This window comes from Balaenoptera acutorostrata, chromosome 18 (assembly GCF_949987535.1).
Source record: "Balaenoptera acutorostrata chromosome 18, mBalAcu1.1, whole genome shotgun sequence".
Classification (NCBI taxonomy): domain Eukaryota; kingdom Metazoa; phylum Chordata; class Mammalia; order Artiodactyla; family Balaenopteridae; genus Balaenoptera; species Balaenoptera acutorostrata.
This window is the reverse complement of record NC_080081.1, coordinates 13,396,681-13,421,357: the sequence shown is the minus strand read 5'-3', so window position 1 is coordinate 13,421,357 and position 24,677 is coordinate 13,396,681. Positions and strand designations below refer to the sequence as shown.

General features: G+C 41.8%; 1 protein-coding gene across 1 annotated transcript in view; it reads left to right on the top strand.

The window, feature by feature from the left end:
- HS6ST3 (heparan sulfate 6-O-sulfotransferase 3) overlaps positions 1-19,340 on the top strand; it is a 652,398-nt gene extending 633,058 nt beyond the window's left edge. Inside the window, exon 2 of the mRNA XM_007196834.2 lies at positions 18,629-19,340. Coding sequence (XP_007196896.2) covers positions 18,629-19,340 — 712 coding nt within the window. The remainder of the gene's footprint in view (positions 1-18,628) is intronic.
- Positions 19,341-24,677: the final 5,337 nt, after the last annotated feature.

Sequence of the window (24,677 nt, the reverse complement as noted above, 5' to 3'; positions counted from 1 at the left end):
GCCTGAAGGAATCTGATATAGGGTTATCAGCTTCTTAGGATTCAGGTGATAGCGGGGCCTGATTCCTTCTGTCCCTCTTCTCTGATCTCAGTACCTGTGAGATCAGCTCTGCCAGCTCTTTTATCTTATTTCTAGTCTGGCAGAGCAGCTATATATAAATTCCTTGCTCCTGAGGCTAGTTGGGCCTCAAGATAAACTTTGCAATTTACTTCCAGGAAGATTGAAGCATAAGTGCAGGTTTACCTGCCCTGCAGCCATTCTAGGATCTGATAAAAAGGAATAAAAGCAAAAATAAGTGTTAAAAATACAGAAGTGTAAAAAAGTGTTAAAAATACAGAAGAGGGGTATGGTATGAACTCTACATTCAGCATTAGGAGAGTCTGTCCCATGTCATGTAATTTGGGCTGAATGCAAGGGTAGTAAAAGGCATCAACCTGCAACCTTTCATCTTGAGAAGGATCTACTCCATCTAGACTCTGTCATGGATATTGCCACTGTCCAATGAGGAATGAGACCCCTGAACCAGAGCCTGTTCACTAGTGTGCTGCTTCCACTCTTGCCTCTGCTTTGTAGGGCTCAACAAGTACTTGTATTCAAGGAATAAATGCCTTATTTATTTCTCCATCACCCAGAGATGTCTTGACTCTCCACTATGGAAGATGAGGAAATTCATGCACATTTTGTTCCCTCCATCCCCCTTCAATTCACTCCACCCTAGCATCTGTTGGCCTCACCTTCATCCTGTAAGGCTAGAGTTCATTTGCACTGTAGCCTTCGATGTAACATAGGCTTCTGGACTTGTTCTATGGGATGATTCCAAAACCGAAAAATTAAAAAGCCAATAAACAAGATGCTTAATGTGACTGTGTAAAATATTCACAAGTGGTGTGATCAGATTCACAAAAAAAGGAAACATACACTGGTTCCTCCAACCTCCACCAAAGTCGAGTGGATTCTCCTCTCATAACGTTCGATTTAGTCCTTAAAATAGTGCCATGTTTTAGCTTGCTTCACCTCTGTTTGTAACTTTCTCTTTCAGTTTTTTTCTCTTGGAATTGCTAATTGCCTTTCTTTTATCTTGTGGAGAGAAGAATTCTATGCCTCTTTCATCATTGTTATCCAAAATATTCAATTTAAGAATCCTGGTATTTGTTGAAAGTGAACCCCTTTTCTCTCACATAGGTTCCTCTTGGAGATATCTGAGTTGTCATCCTCGTAAATCTTTCCCTTGCAGACATTAATACCAGTGTCTTAGAGCCCACCCTTTTTTCATGGATTCCTTTTTACTTATGTTGGGATGTTTTCTCGACTACAATTCTCTTTTTCCAGAAAATGTAGAGGAGGTAAATTTTCTGAGCATATCAATATTTTTGATTCTACACTTAATTGATAATTTGACTAGGTAGAAAATTCAGCATTTAAAATCATTTTCCCACAGGGGTTTGAAGTCACTGATCCAATGTTTCTAGCTTTCAGAGTTCTGATTTTAAAAATTGTTGGCAATTTGCTTTTTATTCCATCTTAACTCTTTTTAGGTCCCTCCTCTCTGGAAGCTTTTTGGTCTTTATCTTTAAAGTTCTAAAATTTTATCCACACTCTTTGAATTTCACAGGCTTTTTCAATTTGAAAAGTCATGTATTTTCAGGCTTAGGAAATATTCTATTTTTACTTTTATTGTTTTTCCCTGGTGGTTTCTTGTTTTTCTTTACTCTCTATTGGGAATCTTCTCTAAATGGGCATTAGACTTATAGAATCCATCTCCTTGTGTCTTAATTGAATTTCTCATATTTTCCACATCTTCCCCCTCCCCATCATATCTGGCATGTTTATTCCAACTACTGATTTTTTTCAGGCCCAACATATATATGAATATAAATTAATTTCTAAGAACTCCATGTTTTGTTTCCTACTATCCTATTCTTATTTAATGGATATGGTAACTTCTCAGGATAGTCGTAATAATATTTTTGTTTCTTAAATTGTGGATTTCTTCTAGGCAGTTATTCTGTTTATTCATTTTTTCTCAAATGTTTAATAATCCTTAATGTTCCATTCATATTTATAGATAAAAACTAGTCTCATTAATGCAGGTAGCTAGGGAGAATTCCTCTGCCATTATGTTCATCTGTTTCTCCAATAAGTATCTCCCTTTGCATTAGTTTTCCAGGGCTGCTGTGGTTAAAGTACCACAAAACTTAAATAACAGAAATTTATTCTGTCACACCTCTGGAGGCTAGAAGTCCACAACAAGGTGCAGGCAAGGTTGGTTCTTCTGAGGGCTTCGAGGGAGAATCTATTCCATGCCTCTCTCCTAGCTTTTGGTGGTCTCAGACATGCCTTGGATTGTAGATGGCCATCTTCTTGTGTCTTCACATTGTCCTCCCTCTTCACATTGTCTGTCTCTGTGTCCAAATTTCCCCTCTGTATAAGGACACCAGTCATATTCGATTAGGGCCCACCCTAATGACCTCATCTTAACCTGATTCTCTACAAAGATCCAATTTCCAAATGAGTCACATTCACAAGTACTGGGAGCTAAGACTTCAGCATCTTTTGGGGAAACAATTCAACCCGTAACACCTCTCGGTGGGAGATCAATAATGGGTTTTGTGTTGATTAGTAAAGATTGGCAGTTGGTCTGGTGAATTGAGAAAGACTAGTTGAGAAAAGCTAGTCCTCCAAAACCTCACTCCCAACCTCCCTCATCTCAGTGGATTATTTAGTCATTTAATTTCTTTAGAGAGCTGGTGGTCACATACTATTGTAACCAGATGAGAGAGGAAGGATGGTGGAGAAAGGGTTCCTTTATTTTCTCTAAAACACCCACCTTTGCTATCATAATCGATTCAGATGTTATAACAAGATACCACATACTGGGTAGCTAAACAACAGGAATGTATTTCTCATAGTTCTAGAGTCTGGGAAGCTCAAGGTCAGGGTGTCAGCAGATTCTGTGTGTGGTGAGGACCTTCTTCCTGGTTTGCAGACAGCTGTCTTCTGGTTTCCTCACATGGCAGAGAGAGTAAGATCTGGTCTCTTTTTCTTCTTGTGAAAACACTAATCCCAACGTGGGGCTCCACCCTTAAGACCTCATCTAAACCTAATCACCTCCCAAGGAACCCATGTCCTAATACCATCCATCAGGAGTCAGGGTTTCAACATATGAATTTTGGGGAGGACACAAACATGCAGCCTATAACATTTATTTGGCTTCCTTTTAGAGGTGGGAAATTCCTTCTCTTTGAGTTATTTTAAGCACACAGATCAAAATGTATTTCAAAGATACATATATAAACTTGACTAGATGTGCTTTGTCCAAAACCAGAATGCCCCGTGATTTGTTAAGGATCTGGATGTTTCTACCTACTCAATGCTTGATTCTCCCTCCTTCATAGGGTCGGCCTCAGTCCTACCTGCCCTTCTGGCAGGGCAGTACTCTGAGTCAGGACCCAGCTGAGGGCTCTTGTCTGTGCACAGAATCCCTAGACTAAACGTAAATCCCAGGTCATGGCCAGAATGCTTTAACAAGGGTTGTCCCACTAGAAGGGCAACATTCCAAGGGTACATGAATGAGCAAAAGTATATGGGGCAGATGGGATGAATGCGGGAAAGCACAAAAGTAACTTGCAGAGTATCAAAGAGGAAAAATTTAAGCGGAAGTCTGGATTAGATCTGAAAGAAACATGATGCTTCCTAGAAGGCACCCTTTGAAATTCTCAAAAAAGAGTGATTGAGGCACATTAAGAGGGACTACAGCTATTCAAATGGAAAATTAAATTTGGGGAACCACCAGCTCTAAAAATGTAAGTTACACATCCACACAGTTTGCACCAAGGTTGGGTTCCATTTGTACTGGGGGCACATGTCAAGCAGGGTAGGGTTTCATAAGAGAGAACTTCATTTTCCAGAACACCTCGCCTGAGTGCCTGCCTGAGTCAGAGGCAGAACACTGACCTTTCTGAACCAGGAGTTTACTCTATGCTAATTCTTAATTTCAGAAACGAGTGAATGTGAGAGCATGATGTATGGGGATTCCGATCAGGAGTGACAGTTGCACTGCCCGAGCCGGTGTCCCTCGTCTTCCTCAGCCCTGCTCCTGGTGCTGAGGTCCAGGACAGCAAGCTGTCTAAAAGAAAGACCACAGCCCCGCAATGCCACGGGAGCACTCCTGCCCTATGACAATAGAATGGTTAGCAAGCCTTACCTTTCTTTGGGATTATTTTACCATTAGAGAAAAGGCAGTCAGCAAAGAATCATTTCATGTCAAAGCTCAGAGGGGCTTTCTGAGTTTGTACAAGGTGATTTTGATAGTTAGCTAACCTGATGGAATGTTCTGGGAGTGCTTCTGTTCTGTTCCCGTAGTTTCCCTGTGGTAGGGGGTGACAGGTGGTATTCTCTCTTCTGCTGGAGCTTTGGAGAAAGCTACGTTTCCAGTCTGTCCTTAATTGATGAAACCTTCCATTCTGCCTGTGTGCAGCACCATCTATTATATATACTATACTATTCTGCCCTATCTTCTAGCTTGAACAGAAAATTAAAATCCCTTCTTTCTTCCAAGTGTCTTTTGTGGTACAGGCTGTAAACACCATCAACACCATCAAGCTCTCAGCGTGAGTTGAAAACCTCCAGAGCTAATGGCTCCAGCAACTTCCCACTGCCCCAAGAGAGGGTCACTGCATTTTAACTTCCGTGTGTCAGCCTCCGTGGCTGTTTTGGGGGGGCGTGATGTGGCAGAAGGAGGCAGAATAGCCTTTAAAATCCATTGGAGGTCAATGTATTCCATTATATACACAGTGCTTCAAATTCAGTTTTAACCTTTGATGAAATTTGCAGTGTTGGAAATTTTTATGCTAGAGCAGACACAGGAAATCACAGGTGCAACTCATTTTGGTTTTGACTTACGATCACTGTGGGGCACCTAGAATTTTTATAAGAAAGTCTCTCTTTAACTTGAGTGTAAAGTGTCAGAAGTCCATAGCTTGTCTCTGTAATGTACATTAATAGGTAATATTGATTTGTGGAAATTAATTACTAGGAAAACAGCTCTTGCACTTACCTTGCACTTACCTTGTGCTTGGAAAGATTTGAGGGCCCCCTTGTGGCTAGCATAAACCTAACCTGAAAACAGATGAAAAGCTTTGAGCTGGTTTTTTGTTGCCGTTTTTGTTCATTTTTTCCCCTTTCTTCTCGGTTACATTTGTTTGCTTGCTTCAGGGTTTTGAATTTTTTAAATTTTAGATTAACATCAGCATATTCCACATCATTTCAATGGAGGACTCAGAGATGGTAGCTGGTGTCAATTGTAAAAGGACAGGCTACTTCTCTTTTATGATTATTAAACTTAGATTCTTAGCACCAAGAGAAATAATAAATGCAGAGGGGACATGTTTGGAAAGGTTCACAAAACAAGGGAATTGCAGTTGCATTATTCCATTTCTTAAGGGATGCCTCCCCTTTATTTTTAATCCAGGTATTGATTGCCCAAAGGTAGATGCCATCTCTAGCACAGCCCCAAGCTACATTATTTTGAACATCTTAAAGCTTATTATCTCTGATTTACATATAGCAGAGGAAAGTGGGAAAATAAGTATCGTTGTTTGAGTGTTTTAAAATCTCTATGAATACTGAAAGCTATTACCTCTCTGATGCTTCAATCACGCCTCAAGAAAAATATTTGCAACTTCAGGTCACTGTGCTCCACACTTGAATTGATGAAGGGAACACCCAAGGCAAAGTTTAGACAGAACCGATTGATTTTTTTTCTGGGAGATTTAAACTATTGTGCATATATTTTTCTAAATTTCTGTCATTGCATTATTAATTAGGCAGAATTACAGCTGTGCTTCAGAACCCACTGCAGCTGAAAGATGTCATTGAGTGTCCATGTGGTGAGCTGGGCTTCTGGAAGGAACTCGGGCTCTTATTGTGAATAAGTGGATTTTGGAGAGAACCTGATTAGGGCTCCGAGTTACTTCCAGCATAATTTGGTTTCTCCTAGATTAGTGTGTGGAGTGACATTGGCATCTGGTCACAGATGAATCACTAGCCCTGCCTTTTATTCCTAGCACCAAGGAAAATGTCATGCATGTGAGCTTAAGAAGAAAAAGAAAAGGAAAAATGAAAGAGAAAACCTCTGGTGTTTGGGCCTCGATAGAACCTATGAGAGTTAAAGACGGTGTCTAGTCTATTTCCCCTTCAATGCACAGGTGTAATTAGCACAAACTGCAGTTATGTGGCTTGGTAGGAGTGAAAAAGAAGACTGTGGTGTGCAGGTAACACTGGCCAAGAAATCACTTTATTCTTAAGGAACTGAAGAAAATTTCAAGCTCTAACACCATCTTTCTTGATCTTTTGGGCAAGATCCTTTAAGAATATGCATAAATCTACAAGGGTTGCATCAAAAGGACCCAGGTTCCATCTAAATAAGCTCCTACTGGCCAAAAATTAGATAATTTGAACATCAGTAGGGAAAATGACTGCAATGTATTGAAACTCATTCTATACGTTTAGATGCATGAGCTCGTAATGATATAAAAACAAACAAACATCAACAAAAACCCCTTTGGAGGATTCTAGGAAAGCAAACTGTTATTTTGAAAACCAGTAAATAGAACGAGTCAAACATTCATCTACCTTGGAGTATCAAATAGTTGATAGGGGGAAGTTTGTCTTCATAGAAGCATGGCAGCTGATAACTGAAGAAGAAAGGATGGTATTAGACTGTCACCAATTTTCAGTCCTCTAACGAATGACCACCAATGGCTGTGGCACTACAAAAGGACAAACCACCAGATATTAGTGCCTCCAGATTGAGGTCCACAGCACTGCCTCTGTAGAAACAAGAGTTTATTATTTCAGAATGATTATTCTCCACAACTTTAAATGCTACCTGAAGGTGTATCCGTATCCTGGCATTTCTGGCTATTTCTTCTGGGTCCCCCTTTTCAGTGGGTTTCAAGGAGAAAATGAGCTCGTGTACAAACCAGTGAAACCCTAAATGTAGAATAATGAGCTGATGACATGTTTTCTTTCTAACTCTTAACTACATTTGGGCAAAATCAGACGACTCCACAGTCAGCTCTTGCGGTCAGGCTGTGTCTTGTGTACCATTATACCCCGAGAATCTAACATAATGTTTGGCATCAAATACATAATCAACAGATATTTTTAGAGAAACAAATAAACTAGTCTAGTAGCTGAAGAAGAAAAAGAAAAGTCTCAGCTTCACTAGCTGTTTGATCTCAGGAACATCCTTTCAGATCTGTGAGCATCAGTTCCTTCATCTGTAAATTCTGCCTCTGATATGATTTTGTACTGAGAATCAAGTGAAATAATGGATGAGGAAAGTGTTTTGAAAACCATTAAGTATGTTATACAAATAGAAAGGCACTATCAGCTGTGTTTTTTAATTATTAACACAGCTTGTTTAATATTTAAAATGTCACTGTATTGGGTAGTTTCTGAGGCTCTGACATTCATGGAGGAAGGGAAATTCTTGAAGTGGATGGTGCGCCGTATGTTGAGGGTCTGCTTCTCAGCTACTGCTGGACCCGTTATGGTCATTAGTTTAGTCATTAATTCCCACAACCCTATGAAGTAAGCATTTATACCCTGGCTATTCAGATGAGGAAACTCAGGCTCCCAGAGGTCATACAAGCTAACCAGCTCACACCAAACGTGAGATGGACCTGACATTGAAACCCAGATCTTTCTAACTTTAAACTTATTTTCTTTCCACAGCACCTTAGGTGTTGTTCCCAACATGTCTGAAGTTTTGTGTTCACGCTCCATTCGAATGGTAGAGCTTGACTTGCATTTTCCTTGAATCTTCTCTTCCTGAATAAAGGCATCAGAACAGCCAACTTCAGGATCCAGTAACCTTTCTGGGACACATTTCTGAGTCTTTGTAGCATTGTGTTTAAAAAGACCTACTTTAAAACCAGAAACAGAATTATGGCATTGCGTGAGGTTTGGCTTTATCTGAATTCCCTTGCGTCGCTATTTCTAACCACCCTTTATTGTCCTGATATGACTACAGCTTTTGGCTTCCAGTTTACTTGGGAGTGTTTAAAAACGCGTGGAACTGCAGTAATTCCCACTTGTCTCTAACACCCTTTCCTCAAGTGTGAATTTGTTATGTAGTTGTGAGGGAGCTCAGGAAAACTGTGTTTAGGACTTTTGCCAAGTTCTAAGTATCTAAGAGAGCCTCTGACCCTGAGAGGGGACAGGTACCCCTGCCTCCCCAGCCCCTGCAATGTGCTGCCTCACTCCCATCGACCCACAGGCAAACACAAATCCCTCACCCTGAGATGCTTATTTTGCTTCTGGAGCTTTGAGTTCAACGAAAGCCTGGACCACTGCAGCAGTAAGTCGCAAAGTATCTCTAAGACAGCCTGCCACTTACAAGATGATGGAAGAGACTGTGGGAACTCTCATCACTTTGTGAAATTTCAGATATCATCTAAAAGCCTATGTAACTCAAAGGGTTATTTTGATGACCAAATTGATTAGTGGGAGTACTTAGAACTGTACTTGGACATAGTATGCACTCAGTAAATGTTAGCCATTATTATTATTGCTATTAGTACCAATTGTTCTTTCAATAAATACACTGAATTTAAAAATTCAATAAAAATTTCAATTTTTGTTTTAATAACTAAAGCATTTAGAACTGTACTTGGACACAGTATGTACTCAATAAATGTTAGCCATTATTATTATTGCTATTAATATCCATTTTTCTTTCACATGGAACTTGCCATATTTTAAGTTAGCTTGCTTTTAATCATTGCTTGGGGGATGACCTTCAAGGCACTCTTTCTTTGAGAACTGGCAAGGGATGGAATCAGGTGGGGAATCTCTTAAGTATTTTGTTGAATAGGCTAAAATGATTGCCCAGTCCTGATAGCAGAATCTAGGAAACTCCTAACACAAAAGAATCTTTCATGGAAGAATACGGCAAAATCTGGACACAGAAGATTTATTTTTCAGTTTTGTGATGTTTTAGGAAAACCTGTATCAAAGCTGTCAGGTATAAGCCTAAATATCAAAACATGTGCCTTGTCCTTGAATACCCTGATTGACTTCTTTTCCTGTGCAAATTGGCTACTACAAAACAATGGCAATGAAGACACCTCCTCGCGTCTACCCTGTAATTCTCACATTCCCGAAAAGCAGCGCCTGAGAAATTAGCTAAAGAGCGAGCACGACTGAACACGCATGGCCTAATAACACAATCTGAGTGTACTATCTGGTGTTCTGCTTTGCCTGGCTGGGAGTAGAGCTGTGAGTGAGATTGAATTGGGCCTTATCTCGCCCTGGGGCGGCTCCAGGCTTCAGGTGGATGCCCGATTGCATAAACCACAGCTTTGCAGAGCAGAGCGCCTGGAAACGTCCTCGTGCCCAAGTCCCAGCGCGGCAACGCAAAGCAGGACGCCTCTGAACCAAATAATCACAGAAGTCCCTGAATAATGCATGAGAGCAGGACCCTCCCTGGCACATTTGAAACTGTACTGGGAGGAACTGTACTCAGCAAGCCAGCAGAAACACGTCCCTGGAACATGCATTTCCTGAAATTTATTCTTGTAGCAGCCGCTTGGGGGAAACTGAAAGCAAACATGACAACCACCTGAAAATCATGGCATTTTTGTGAGTCTGAGGCACCTAGGATTTGTGTCAATATTAAGAAGCAATGTGACAAGATTTAAAATGTTATCTTATTGATAAATACTACTTCTTCCTCTGGGGAATTTGGGGGGTGGACTGACCCTCATGGAGAAATGACCAGTATCATCCGGAAACCTCTATTTCTTGCTTTTGTTTGGTTGATTTAGTAACATGTGCAGCTTCCCATTATTAAAGTTAGCTGAAACCTAGACTTGCAGAAAAGCTCCATCTCAAGAGGCTGTTTCTGTGAGGACCGGCGCTGAATATAATCAGGTGAGGCACTTCCCTGTTTCTGATCTAGATGTCGGCTTTAATATAGCTGCAGTGTGGATGAGTGGGATTTGATTCCACAAATGTTTAGCCTCTAATTTGATATTCCAGCTACTCATTAAGTGTAAAATAAACAAATCTTTTAGGAAGTATGTTTCCTCACCACCATGTCACAAACCCCACCTGGCTGTCCTGGAATGTCCATCATGATCTGAACAGGGCATCTTCCTGGTCCAGCTGGGAGGAGGGAGAGCCAGGAGTCTGTTTCATGGCCTTCCCTTGACTTTCAAGTAGACTTGTTTCCTGGCACCCAAAGATGTCAGGCCTCATGGAAGGGCCCTGTCCTCACCTATGCTGACTGTGGTCGGCTATATTTTGGCATTGTGATGGTGAAATGAGGGCAATTCTCTTGACTCAGAAATTCTGTTCCTAGCAATTTATTCACTGCACAAATATTTATGGCTTAGGATGTTCATCAGATTATTGTTCATAGTAGCCCCCACTGCAAACAGAATCAGCTAAATTGTCCAAAACTGGGAGATTGGTCACATAAATTACGGGACATCCATAATTGGAATAGTATGCTCTTAAGGAAGAACATTAAATAAAATGGAAAATATATTCCCCTTGTATTTTTAAGTTTAAAATACATGTTAAAAATATAATGTACAGTATGATCTCAAATCTGTAAAAGAAAGAAATAGATATTTAACTGTGGTTATAGCTGAGTGAAGTAATTATAAGTAATTTTCATCTTCTTCTTATTTTACGGTTCTGCATTGCTCATATTTTCCATAATGACAGTGTGTTGCATTTCTCACTGGGGTTTGGGGGTGGGGATTAATGATTTAAAAAAAAAGACCAGCTACAACCAAAGTATTCTCCCTTGAATGTTACCAGGTACACAGGGAAGAAAAGGGATGCAGAGCCCCTCCCCTCCTGAGGGAAGCACAATGGGCTTTCCTCTCCCCAATATCTTACCAACTGAAAAGTGTCAAGGTCTCTGGGTAATAAGTAAGATAAAATATGCCTTAGTCAAAAGGGTCTGGCTGCTTTGTAAGTCAGTCACTGTCAGGGAGGAGGTGAGGGCAGCTTGGTAGGGGATGTAGGGTTTCTGGATGAAGTAAGATAAGGACATGTGAATGTTTCCATTTTCTCATCACAATACCAGACATCCTTCGGACCAATTGCTCTGACACACACCATTGTCAGCCCCCGAAAGTTCTTTATTACAACACTTAACAATCATCGTCCCCAATTTCCCATTTGCTTAGAACATCATTCTTAAATTCCTTAATTTGTTTTCAAGGCTCGAATAAAAGGCCCTTTCATCACTGTGTCAAAGGGCAGTCTGATTGCCAAGCTCTAAGTGCTGTGATTCCCCCTATCAGATACAGAATAGTGTAGATAATACTCTACTGAGATAATGAAGAATGGGCAGCCCATAATGAGTGTGCAGCTCTAAAGAGAGTCAAGAAATTAATTCCATTCTGAGAATTTGGAGAATGACTCCTGCACACAATACAGCAGGGTGGAGGGAGAGCTAAGTTTCACTTTTTAAAAATGCGCACATCAGCTTGTGTTTAAGATAGACTGGTTGTCTGTGCCTACTCCCCGGTGAGGACCAAAGAGCTCCTTCAGATGCCCCCAAGGCCACCTTACAGTCACTCGTGGTGTTCTTTGTGAGATGCTGAGCTTCGGCAAAACTTGATTATATGTAGAGAAAACTCATTTCAAAGTCTGCAGGGCAAGAGGAAGGAGGAGAGATTATTTCCTATACATTTCACAAGGTCTAGGCGAAGGGAAATCATTAGCCTGGGCTAATTCTGTTGGCTAAGGCACCAACAGAAGTTTCCTGGGGACAATCACCATGAGAATTCCTAAAACAGTGGCTGATAAAATGTATCTATTAATTCCATGAACATTGAACAACTGAACATCCATGATGTACAAGGTGATGTATCATATACTCTGGAGGCTGAAGGATGAGTAAGACATAAAGCCAGTTCAAGAGATAAGATATTCACTGGTCCCAGAATGAAGATAAAAGCATGAGCGGCACATGTTTCAGCAGGTGGGGGTGAGGGAGAGGATCCCTTCTGCCGAGGACATCAAAGGAGGCTGATGGGAGGAGTTTCTAGATGAACTGGTTTTTAGGAATGCTTCGAACTGTGGATTGTGGAGATATTAACTGTGTTACTTGATTTTACAAGAGGTAAGCTGGTGGTGGAAGGAATATACTTATCAACCCTCCCTGTGAACCTGGCATCTTGTAGGTTCCTTCAAATATGTTCTCACTGGATAGGCATGTCATAGCCTCATGGAAGCGAATATCTTTTAATCACCACAGGCACAGTGATTCCAGGGACTTCTACTCTGCCTCGTTTCACCGTTCTGATGCGCATACCAGCACTGCCTCTTTTACGTCACAGAATTGAAAGGGAAGGATTAGATAGAAGGAAGAAGGGAATACGGAGGAGGAAAAGGTAGTTTAGAGGAAGCTGACCGTGAGGAAGAGGAGCAAACGGTGAAGGCTGGGTGTGTGATAGTTCTTCAATTCTGATTCTTTCTCATCAGTACCCACGGTTCTGGGTTCTTCCCTGCTGGTCTCTCGCCATGGCTGTCCAATGTCTCTCCTGGTCTCTGCCTACTTTTATCCATCCTAAACTCTATTGCTCTGTGAATCTTCCTAAATCAATGCTTTTCCTATTTTAGCAATTCACAGGTGCATGTAGAGCCTGTGACGATTTGGCCTCAGCCTCCTGTTCTAGCTTATGTCCCTCTTTTCATTCATTCATTTATTGACCAAACATTCAGTGAAATGCACAACATGAACTTCCTGGTCTCATTAGGCCACTCTGCTCTCTGTACCTTCTGAAATATTCTCTTAAATATTCTTTGTCTACTGCTTACCTCCATGACTTGCTAATCCGTGCCTCTTTTTCTAATCTACCACTTTTACACCTACAATACTTGAGTACATTCTATTTTTTTTTATTCTCCACATTTCCTAGAGCAGCTCCTTACATACAACAAACCCTCAATAAGCATGTGTTAATTAAATGACTTGCTAATTAAAGAAATGAGCAATTATACAATAAACTGCTTGGTGAAATACAGGTTCTTGAATAAGAGGGGAAGAAAACTACTAAATTTAACATTGAAAAAACTCATTTCTATTAATCATCTGGTGTATGAAATATTCTACTTTTTACCCAAAGTCTGTATTGACTCTCTCTCTCTCTCTCTGCATATCAGCCATCACAATCGAATGATGGATGTATTAGAAGATTATATGTATTTTTATTCTTTTCACACATTTTGGACATTCAAAAATAACGTCAGATTAGTTTTTAGGGGAGAAAAGAAGGGCCTATTTATCAAAGGCAATGTTAACCTTAGTCATTAAAACACTCTTATCTCGTATGAAGGTCACTTCTTTTCCACGGCATCATTTATTGAATGTCTGCAGTGAGTAGGATTTGTGGAGGTGCTATGGGACACCAGGCCTAAGGTCCAGTGGTCAAAGAGGAACTTAAAGGGTAGATGTGACCAAGACTTTCATATGCACGTTAAAAGCGCAGTAAGTGATGCAGTAAATCCTCGAGGCCAGAAAGGTCAGGGGAGATGGAGATGAGGCTTGAGCTGGGCCAGGAAAGATGAGCAGGATGCAGATGAGTGAAGGAAAAGGCAAAGACTGAGGGAAGGCAGTCATGCCCTTGTGCTGTGTTTAGAACTTTTTAATAGGATTACCTTACTGCAGAGCGAGAGACTGAAACGTGTGTGTTCCGTGTATTTGTACTTTCGTAAGCCATGATGGTCCCTATGATAATCATCAGTTAAAATAATCATTGAACTAACCAAGATACCCCATCCCCTAATGCCCCTGAGTACACAGGGCTTTGCCATCATTACCCTGAGGCCACAAGAATAACAATTCTGAAGAGTTGTAATTGTTTTTCAGACATTCGTAAATGAATTCGCCCAAACTCTCAATGAAGCAGGTGGCAAATGGAAGATGTGCTGGCAGCACGCTGTCCCTGAGACAGAAAAAGTTATCATCTTTGGGATCGTTCAGGTCCAGGCAGAACAGTCCCTTAACTTGATGGTTAGCATTTCTCCCACTTTACCAAAATCACTGGGTGCCTGAGATCTCCTTGAGGACAATGTCTTAGTGATCTCGGGGTCCCCACTGCCTAGCCCCAGTGCGTGGCAAATACCAGGGGCTCAATCAATGTTTGGAGAATTACCAGGTGAGTGAATGGATGGATGAAAGGAGGAAATAATAGTTCGCTTATTAATGTTTCCAAAATCCGGGGAAAGTTTAACGGCCAGGACAAGTGTTGGAACAGATGAGACTCTCTGCCTCAGCTTAGGAGGTTGAGTTAAAAGGGACCGGTGTTGATGAGAGTCTCTACATGTGGCCACAGGGCCTTTGCTTGGGAGCTGCTTGTCCTTCTTCTCTGGTCTCTGTTTTACCCTCCATTGTGCTGTTGAACAATTAACGTTTGAAAAGGAAAGTTGCAGATTTCAGAGTATTTTTAAGAACTTTCCTTAGATTGGGATAAATTGGGAGTTTGGGATTGACATGTACACACTGCTGTTTTCAAAACAGATAATCAACAAGGACTGTATAGCACAGGGAACTCTGTTCAATATTCTGTAATTACCTAAATGGGAAAAGAATTTGAAAAAGAATAGACACATGTATATGTATAACTGGATCACCTTGCCGTATACCTGAAACTAACACAACACTGTTAATCAACTATAACCCAATGTAAAATAAAATTTTTTTTAAATAAAATATTTTGTATTTTCTAAAAAAAAAGAATTTTCCTTAGAAACTAAATTGGGAGTTATGGGAGCAGAAGAAAATGAGTTTCCGTTGTTTGGGAGCAGGGAAGAGAGTCATGAAACTGGAGTGAAGCTTGTACACAATGAAGGTTGGGCGTGTGGCCTGGAGGTAGACATCATTTCATCAATGACTTGCAGTTTTCTGTCTGATAGTAGAGAAGCAAATGAAAGTAGAGAAAAAAATAGAGATGAGAAAAAATGCTTTTAATGAATCAAATTGTGTTTTCTTCTTCAATAATTGGGTGTTCTTCAACCCTATTTTCTTTTTACTATTATTCTAGCTTTCTATTTTGACTGCTTTGCAAGATTGAGACAAACAAATAAAACATACATGAGAATATGTCTGACTAAAGCAATACCCAAATGCTCTTAGGCACTTGGTTCCAGAACCACGAGATGGGACAACTTTGTACTTCATCAATATGAATGTCGCACTAGTCCATTTTTGTGTCTTGATGTCAGAGTTAGTTTTCGTTACAAATGGACCTCTGAACCTATTTGGCTAGTAGAACTTGCAGACATGTGGGGCTTATTTTACTCATGTAAACAGGACTCTACAACTTAGCTAGTCTTTGTTAAATGCAGTGTTACATTGAATAAAGTTAAATTTGAAACCAAGATCATTTAAAAGTGTATGCCAGTTTCAGTTAGCTTTGAGACCACCTGGATTCCAACGCAAAGAAAGCACAGGGAACACTATGGCCAATTAATTTTCCCAAGTGAGAACAAAGCCTCTCAGATTCCAGCAGCAAGTTCCAGTTAACCCTTTATGTTACAAACTGTTGTAATTCCCAGCCCTAAAATCCTCCAGCTCTTATGATTATTTGAAAAATCTGGATTGTGTCTAAATTTGAGACACATAAATGGGGTTGAGTCTTATCAATTGATGGTCATCATCTTTTTTGTTTAAATCCTCTTTTTTGTGTTTTCCGTTTTGTCCAGTTAACAAGGGAACTTACAGATTTCCCGTTTGTGATCTTATCTGAGCATTCAAAAATCTGTCTGATTTAAATTATTCTGTCCTGATGTGTTTGTCATCCTTAACCCACCTAAGTTACATTATAGCCATCATCATCATCACTGTGTTTATATATTTATTATGTAATTGTTTTGTGAAATAAAAATCAGTCTCTGCCTGTAGAATTGAAACGTGAACAAGTTTCAACATAGGACCAAAGCAGGATTAATAATGTCATGTCATATAATATTCAACCATGGTAATATCCACTCTGAGAAAAACTTTATTGTCAACATCTCCTTGTGGAACCCAGAAATATGTCAGTCACTTTCTGCTTTCCCTACTGACCTTTTGGGAAATTTTCTTCCGCTGATGGAATTGTCATTCTGTCACAGGGAAAGACAACAGAGTAATGTAAAATGGTGATTGGCAAAAGCAAGGGCTTGGGCTGGCCTTTCTGTGGTGGTTTCAGTACATTCCTCCTCTTGATTTAAAGGGAAGCAAGTATTACTTAAGATTTTGAATTTTCTTTAGCACATTTCAAAACTGGCTAGACATTCAAAATAACTCAATACAGTAAATGTATTGTTTTAAATATTATAGTTCATCAATTCCTTTTTAAAAGCAGCATGAAAAAGAGTGTACCTTAGATACCTTTTTTTTGCCATTGCTTTTACTAGCTATACATTTTTTCTTAGTTCCAGTTTAGGTTGTCAGGGGAAGACAGGTTTTCTTTTCAGAACTTTTCAGGACCGTTTTTGTCTGCCCAGGGGCACCCTGAGTGTCACTCCTGGTGATAAAGATGGGGTGGGCAGCCCATTCCATTGGCAGCTGCTCAAATGATGAGAAAGATTTTCCTTACTTGGAATCAACGTTTGCTTTCCTCTAATGCCTACTGCTGTGTCTTTTTTTTTTAAAAACATCTTTATTGGAGTATAATTGCTTTACATTGTTGTGTTAGTTTCTGCTGTATAACGAAGTGAATCAGCTATATGTACACATATATCCCCTTATCCCCTCCCTCTTGCGTCTCCCTCCCACCCTCCCTATCCCACCCCTCTAGGTGCTCACAAAGCATGGAGCTGATCTCCCTGTGCTATGCGGCTGCTTCCCACTAGCTATCTATTTTACATTTGGTAGTGTATATATGTCCATGCCACTCTCTCACTTCTTCCCAGCTTACCCTTCCCCCTCCCCGTGTCCTCAAGTCCATTCTCTACGTCTGCGTCTTTATTCCTGTCCTGCCCCTAGGTTCTTCAGAACCATTTTTTTTTTTAGATTCCATATATATGTGTTAGCATAATGAGGTATCACCTCACACCAGTCAGAATGGCCATCATCAAAAAATCTACAAACAATAAATGCTGGAGAGGGTGTGGAGAAAAGGGAAACTTCCTGCACTGTTGGTGGGAATGTAAGTTGATACAGCCACTACGGAGAACAGTATGGAGGTTCCTAAAAAAACTAAAAATAGAACTACCATATGGCCCAGCAATCCCACTACTGGGCATATACCCTGAGAAAACCATAATTCAAAAAGAGTCATGTACCCCAATGTTCATTGCAGCTCTATTTACAATAGCCAGGACATGGAAGCAACCTAAGTGTCCATCAACAGATGAATGGATAAAGAAGATGTGGCACATATATACAATGGAATATTACTCAGCCATAAAAAGAAACGAAACTGAGTTATTTGTAGTGAGGTGGATGGACCTAGAGTCTGTCATACAGAGTGAAGTCAGAAAGAGAAAAACAAATACCGTATGCTAACACATATATACTGCTGTGTCTTTAACTGTCGACTTTTCCAAATCTCTTCTGGCCTCTTCAAACCTCTCTTTCCCTTTTGAGCCAGTGGTGCCCTGATCTCTACCTGATCATTCTGAAGCTAACCATTTATAAAATGTATCTCTTCTCAATGTTCCAATAAATGCCATTAGATAAGATGAGACCCGTGATTATAATAACCACTACACCTGACAATTAATAGACATTCAATAAATATTAGTTACATTTTTGTTTTTAAAATATCAGTATGGTGCCCAGGAAAGCACAGAAGCTTTGAAATCAAATAGACCTAAATTTTATTGCATCAAGTATTAATTTGCTGTAGGATCTTGGGCTGTATTTTTCACCTTTCTCAGTCTCTGTGTTCTCAGCTTTTTTAAAAAAGTCATGATAAAACCCATTTTACAAAGTTATGTTGAAGGTTATCTGTGCCAGTATCCATAAAGTACCTAGCCCAGTTTCTAGCACACAGTAAGTGCTCAGTTAATATTAGTCTCCACACACAACACATCCTTCCCCTACCCACACCCACCTCTTAACCCAGGACACCCCTGTGAACAGGAAAGACTAAGGAGACTTGGCTTCCAGCTTTGCTCTTTCTAGTCACATGACTTTGGGTAAATCATTCTAACCCCCTTGCACTGTTTCCCTATCAAATAGTCCCCCTGTGTCTACTACGAAAGTTCCTTTTAAGGATCAAATAAAATATCAGATGGGTGATAACGTTCAATAAACATGGCGTGTTCTCTTAATGTAAGGTATTGTTATTGCTGGTAGTGACTGAACAGTGAATGATTGCTGAATGAATTACTGCTGATCGATTCCCCCAACCCCGCCCCTCCCCACGCTGGAGCAGAAAGAAAAAACCCAGCAAATAGTGCTGAAAACCAATTCATGCGTGTTTATATTATAGAAACACGCACATAGGGGAACATGGCCCGACAGGTGCAAATCCAGGCAGATATTCTCACGTGACCATCTGGCAGAAAAACCCATTGAGTCAATGCTGATACAGACGCTGCAGAGGCGCGGGGTCCCAGGGTTATAGCTACGGCGGACTGACGCTCTTCGTCTAATCTCTTCCAGGAATTTCTATTACATCACCATGTTGCGGGATCCGGTGTCCCGGTACCTGAGCGAGTGGAAACACGTCCAGAGAGGGGCCACGTGGAAAACCTCCCTCCACATGTGCGATGGGAGGAGCCCCACCCCCAATGAGCTGCCTACCTGCTACCCCGGGGACGACTGGTCTGGGGTCAGCCTACGGGAATTCATGGATTGCACCTACAACCTGGCTAGCAACCGCCAGGTGCGCATGCTGGCCGACCTCAGCCTGGTGGGCTGCTACAACTTGACTTTCATGAACGAGAGCGAGCGGAACGCCATCCTGCTGCAGAGCGCCAAGGGCAACCTGAAGAACATGGCCTTCTTCGGGCTCACGGAGTTCCAGCGGAAGACGCAGTTTCTCTTTGAGAGGACATTCAACCTCAAGTTCATCTCCCCCTTCACGCAGTTCAACGTCACGCGGGCTTCCAACGTGGAGATCAACGAGGGCGCCCGCCAGCGCATCGAGGAGCTCAACTTCTTGGACGTGCAGCTCTACGCGTACGCGAAGGATCTCTTCCAGCAGCGCTACCACCGTACCAAGCAGCTGGAGCGCCGGAGGGACCGGCTAAAGAGGCGCGAGAAGCGGCGGCTGCAGCGGGAGCAGCGGGGCCACCGTCCCGGCCACAGACAGGACGGGAGCCCGGAGCGGGCAGTCACGGAGGACTACACCAGCCAGGTGGTGAGATGGTGACCCCCTGCCCTCCCCTCCTCTCCGCGGGAGGGGGCGCCCTGCCCGGCCTTGGAGAATGTGGGACCCTGCCGAGGACGGCTGGCTGGCTGTAGGCGGCCTGCTTGGGACCCCTGCTTCCGCTTTGTCTTCACCTTTATCCAGCTGGAGATGATCCGTCTTGTTCTTTTTCTCCTGACGTTTTTCGATCTGTGATATGAAGTAGGGTAGGAATGCATCCAGTAATAGACCACTTTAGAAGGTCAAGGGGAGAAGCACCGAAAAGGAAGGAGTCCTTGGGATCTTTTTTTTGCAGCAGCAGCATAGGTTATAGTTTGGGCAACTGGAACCCACCAGGGCACACATGAAAAGCCAAATCATGGCTTGGATGTTCTGCTGAAACTGATCTGTTCATACTGCCTCTTTAATGGAAATACTGCTGTTTAAAGAGAGAGGAAGAGAGGGCTTTTTCAGCCTTTAGATGAGGTTTAACGCCAACTCTCTCTTGGCTGTTGGCTGTCGTCTTTGAACTCTATTTGAATGTGGGTTCAATCAGAAGTAGTGTAAACATGTTTTGTTGTTACGGTTGTTTTTCAACAAGATTACCCTGCTACTGACCATCACTGGAGACTCACATCCCCTGCATCTTAGCCCTGAGCCATGCTTCCTTCCCCATCTTTCAAGGAAAGGCTAGTAGATTCAGGACAGGCACGCCTGTGGCCCCAGAGAAATGAACATTGGTAGGGGCATTCGGGAGAAAACGTGCTTATTAACGAATGCCTACGGAGATCACCATTTACCAATTTTTATTTTCAGCGTGAGGAATGAATGATAAATTAAGGCGGGGCAGGGAAAGCAGGAGGATACCTACATGTCTAGCATTTCCAATCTGGCTACAGAACCTTCGTTTTTTAAGGACTCTTTCAGAGTTTTACCTCTGTGGAGCAGTCATCTTCTTTGGTCCAGTACCACCAAGTTTGAAACACTGCTGTCACAGAGGAAAAGACGTTTAAAAAGAATTTGGCCTGAAGACTAGGAACTCAGCTAGCATGGATACAAAATATAGTCAAGGTCACTACGTTTAAAAATAACTGATTTAGGCCATGAGACATGGAACACAGTGGGGCGGTTGTCCCAGGAGTTTAGAAAGACTCTACCTCCCGCTATCTCGAATGTCTGTGGCCTGATAACACTTCCTCCTCACATGATCTCTGTCTGTTGTGACAGCGTGGCTACAACAGGACCGAAAAATGTGCTGCATTGCTAAGTGCTTCTTATTCTCACCTTTTCCCAATCGCAGCTACAATAACACAAAATTTTTGAGTAATAAGGGGAGACGTATGGCAGAGGGAATAGAAAATCCTTGCCTAGCATTTAGTAGGAGATCGGAGTGAGCAGAAAGTTTCACAGCAGATTGATCTGATCAGTCCCTTCAAGGAGCTGAAGGCAAAATGAGTGAAACCCCTAAATCAGATGGAAAAGCCTATTTCATTGATATCCAACATGTTTGATGTTTAAGCCAGCTTTACGTAAGCCTCGTCTCAGCCTCCAGAGTACTCTCTCTGGGGTTGAGAGTTAATCAACTCACTGCTCGCCTGCACAGAGGGGAACCCAGTGTGTCCATCAAAGAGAGATCTGGAGAAGAGGCTTAGATACTTCTTACACTACCTTTGGCTTCATCTGTCATGGGGGGGAAAGGCATCACTGGGGCCTCCCTTGTGCCAGAAACTTTGGGAGACCCTTTTTTATACCTCAGATCTAGTCACAAGAAGATAGATAGTATTAGTCCCAATTAGATGAGGAAAGTGAGACCACAGACAATAAATAGCTTCCTCAAGTGTTGTGAGCTGGGTCTGGCTGACTGCAAAGGGCAAGCTCTTTTTTTCTCCCTCATGTTTTCCATATGGGATAAAAAGCTTCCTGCAGTCATGCTAGAAGCCGCCTGTTATTGCCCAGAAGGGTTTGTCTCTAACCCATGTGGGTGTGACAGCACCAAGCCAGCAGGGACCCAGAGCCATGTTGCCTTGGGTGAGACCAGCCCCTTCCAAATCACTGACCCATCAAGGAGCTGAGACACTGATGACGTTATAGGCAATTGTACTTTTTGAGCCATAGATGGGGTGAGTTAAAGGGACCGAGTAACTATCGCTTGTTAGTTGGTAGAGATTAGGCTCACAAAATATTAGCGTTTCCCTTCCTGATGATTTGTTCCTAAGGTAGCGGGGGAAGGAGGATTGCAGCTGGGATTCGTGAGTAGCTTTTTCTCTGTCTTCCCATTTCGATGCTAGGATCTAATGCTGCTTAGAATGGCAGGGCTGCAAATTATCGTTCTGACTGCCACTGTGAAACAGATACACGAATACACACATGCATACACACATGCACAATAACAATCCAGTGTTTTGTCACGTGGAAAATCAAAACAAGTTAGAAAGCGTTCAGATTGTTTCCTTTAAACTCACTTTACATTTTTGGCAGGGAATTCATGCATAGCTGAGACTTGGCGGCAGCCTCTGCTAACTTCACGCTGTTCCTTAGGCACCTCGGGTTTTATATCAAAAGGCTTTCCTCGGCCTTGCTGCTGAAGGCGTGATGTATGGGGCTCCACTGGAGACCCGATATCAGGATGTTCAGAGGAGAAACCAGCTCTTTGTATTGGCCCGAGGCCAGTGCTGAGCAAATTAAAAAGACCGGCACGAGCTTCCTGCCTCGTATCATTTCATTCTAAAGCAGCGCACTCATCCTCTCTCTGGGGTCCTATGTTGGTAGAAATGAAGAGGGGGGGGGGACACAGTTTGTTCTCTGAAAATCAGCTGCACACCTACATGCCAAGTGATGCTCAGGTCAGGGAAGGGATGTCAGTTAGCAGGAGGCCTCTGGGCCTAAGTATCCATGGGAAGCCAGCAGCCTTAAGATCCAAAAGCAAAACAATTCCAGATACATTAGTGTTAAAAGCCAAGAAGAGGCAATAAATAAATAAATAAATAAATGAAAAATCCCTAAGTTCCATGTCCTATCAACTCCTACAATTCCCAGATAGACCTTCCTTTCCTTCTCTGGCAATGGCAACTCCAGTAACCACACTGGGATAAGATGTCTCTGTGTGTGTGTGTTTAAATTATTAATAAGGACTAAGATACATACTATATAGTCTGTCTCCTTTGAACTTTTTGGCAACCTACTTCTGACAAATAGAGAAAACCTGCCCTGAGAATTATTTGGATACTCTTTCTAATAATTGCTAACATTAGCAATCAGTGTTAGGCAACAGTTAAGGTTATCACGTATGTTATTAAAAATTATAAAAATCTGTTCCTTATCCTCTAAAGGAGGTAACTTTGTCAGAAATGGTTTGATCAAGGGTTTGAGATCATATGAATATGGGGGAGAAGGTCTACCAGATAGACCTAGCAAGGAGGTGAGCAAAGATCATTAAAAAATAAATACAAGTCCATTAAGTAGGATTCCTTTTTGGCTGCTTTAACAGAGAAACTCAAAATAATAGTGACTTCAAAAGATTGAAGCAATTGCTTGCTCAGTTAAAAGACAAACTGGTCTGGTGTGTGATCTTACCAGAATCCCAGGCCCTCTCATTGCTCTTTCATACTAATGTGCAGCTTCCAACTCAAGGTCCGACATGGCTACTGCAGTTCCTGCCATCTCAATTTTATTTAAGACAGCCGAGAGGAAGTGGAGAGAAGTTGTACACATCAGTTCCAGTCACATCTCATTGGCTAGAATCTAGCCATTAGATACATCTAGCTACAAAGAAGGCCAGGAAATGGCATCATTCTTGGTTGTGATGTGCCTTGATAAACATAAGGGTTCTATTATTAAAGAAACAATGTGAAAATCAATACTGATCAAAACTATCAGTCTCTGACACAAAAGGAAACTGAAAAATATTTCAAGTGCTTTTCAGTGTCATCTGTTTCGTCATCTATTTTGCAAAGGCTAAGATTGAAATTTGTAACTTTGTATAGTATTTAATGCTTTTCAAAACATTTCTACATCTAGTATCTCATTTGATCTTTACTACCTTCTTGCATGTAAAATAAGACCTCTATTCATTAATCCCATTCAGTAGTTTGACGTGGAGATTCAGGGATGTTGAACGATTTCCTAGAGTCTAGCTTATTAACAAGACAGGTGCTCAGAGCCCCAGTCTTTTGACTTCATATTTTCTACTACTTTATGCTGCCCATCATCAGTATTGGGATCGAGAATAGCAAGAACATGAAATCTAAATCTTTATTGATTTATATCTTCTCTTACCTTCTCATGGAACTGCAGTGACTTAGAAAGTGCTAAGGAGGTGGGTAGAGTTGGCTCTCAACCCCCTGCCTCCAGGGAGAGACCCTCTTATTAGGAGTGAAATGTCCAAGAGATGGACAGTGTTGCAGGGAGATCTCGAAGCACGACCACTCAAACACCTCTAGTTGGAGGTCCACCCCATCCAATCCAAAAACTATTCAAGATGAAGCCTAAGGGAATGTGCCCGCAACTCCTTAGGGAAGCTCAGTGTAGAAGTATCTAGAATCAGTAGCAGCCTGAATAGAGAAGCTTCATGGGAGATCAACAGAACTCCTGCTCAAAAAAATCTCCCTTCTTCTCTACTTCTTCCCCAGGTCCGTGGAATTTTATCAGCAACATACTGTTTTGGTTCTTGATTTTATTTGGCGTTCAATGAGTCCCTTTGCACATTTGCCGGGGAAAGGAAATGCTTTAAGTTGTCGTGAGCTAACATCTTCGCACAGAGGTTTCATCTGATTCCTCTCCATCCCTGACCTCTAGCTGAGAAGCAGCATCTGTAAAATGGGATCATGCAGAGGTGGGGTTTGGGAGAGTAAGGGTAACTGTGGAGAAAAGTAGGGCTTCTAAACGGGGGCAGGTCTTTCAAAGGTGGAAAGATGAGGAATTAAATAAGTGCCAGGGGATATGTAAACACAGAAAAGTAAATGTAGTTTCTATCCTCAAGGTCAAGGGCAGTCTGGAGCCATGTGGACTGTTATTCTTTTGGCCACTGGAAAGAGCAGGAAAAGGCATGAGGCTCGTGAGACAGGACCAGAGCATTGGGATGGTTTTAGGGACTGAACTGGAGTCGGAGCAAAGAGAAAGCTGGGTCAGACTTAGGCAGAGTACTGTGATCTGATCCCGGCTGTGTCTCTAAGGTTTTTCTTTTCCGTAGTTACTATACGTCCACTGGTCAGCAGAGCTCCAGCTGAAAGTCTGCAGGTGGGTACTGGGGCCGGCTGAGTCTGATGACTCTACCCAATAGTGCCAACTCTGGGAAGCATGCAACGGTTGTTTCTCCAAAGCACTTCCGGCTTTTCTTCTAACCCCCTCCCTCCATCGCTACTG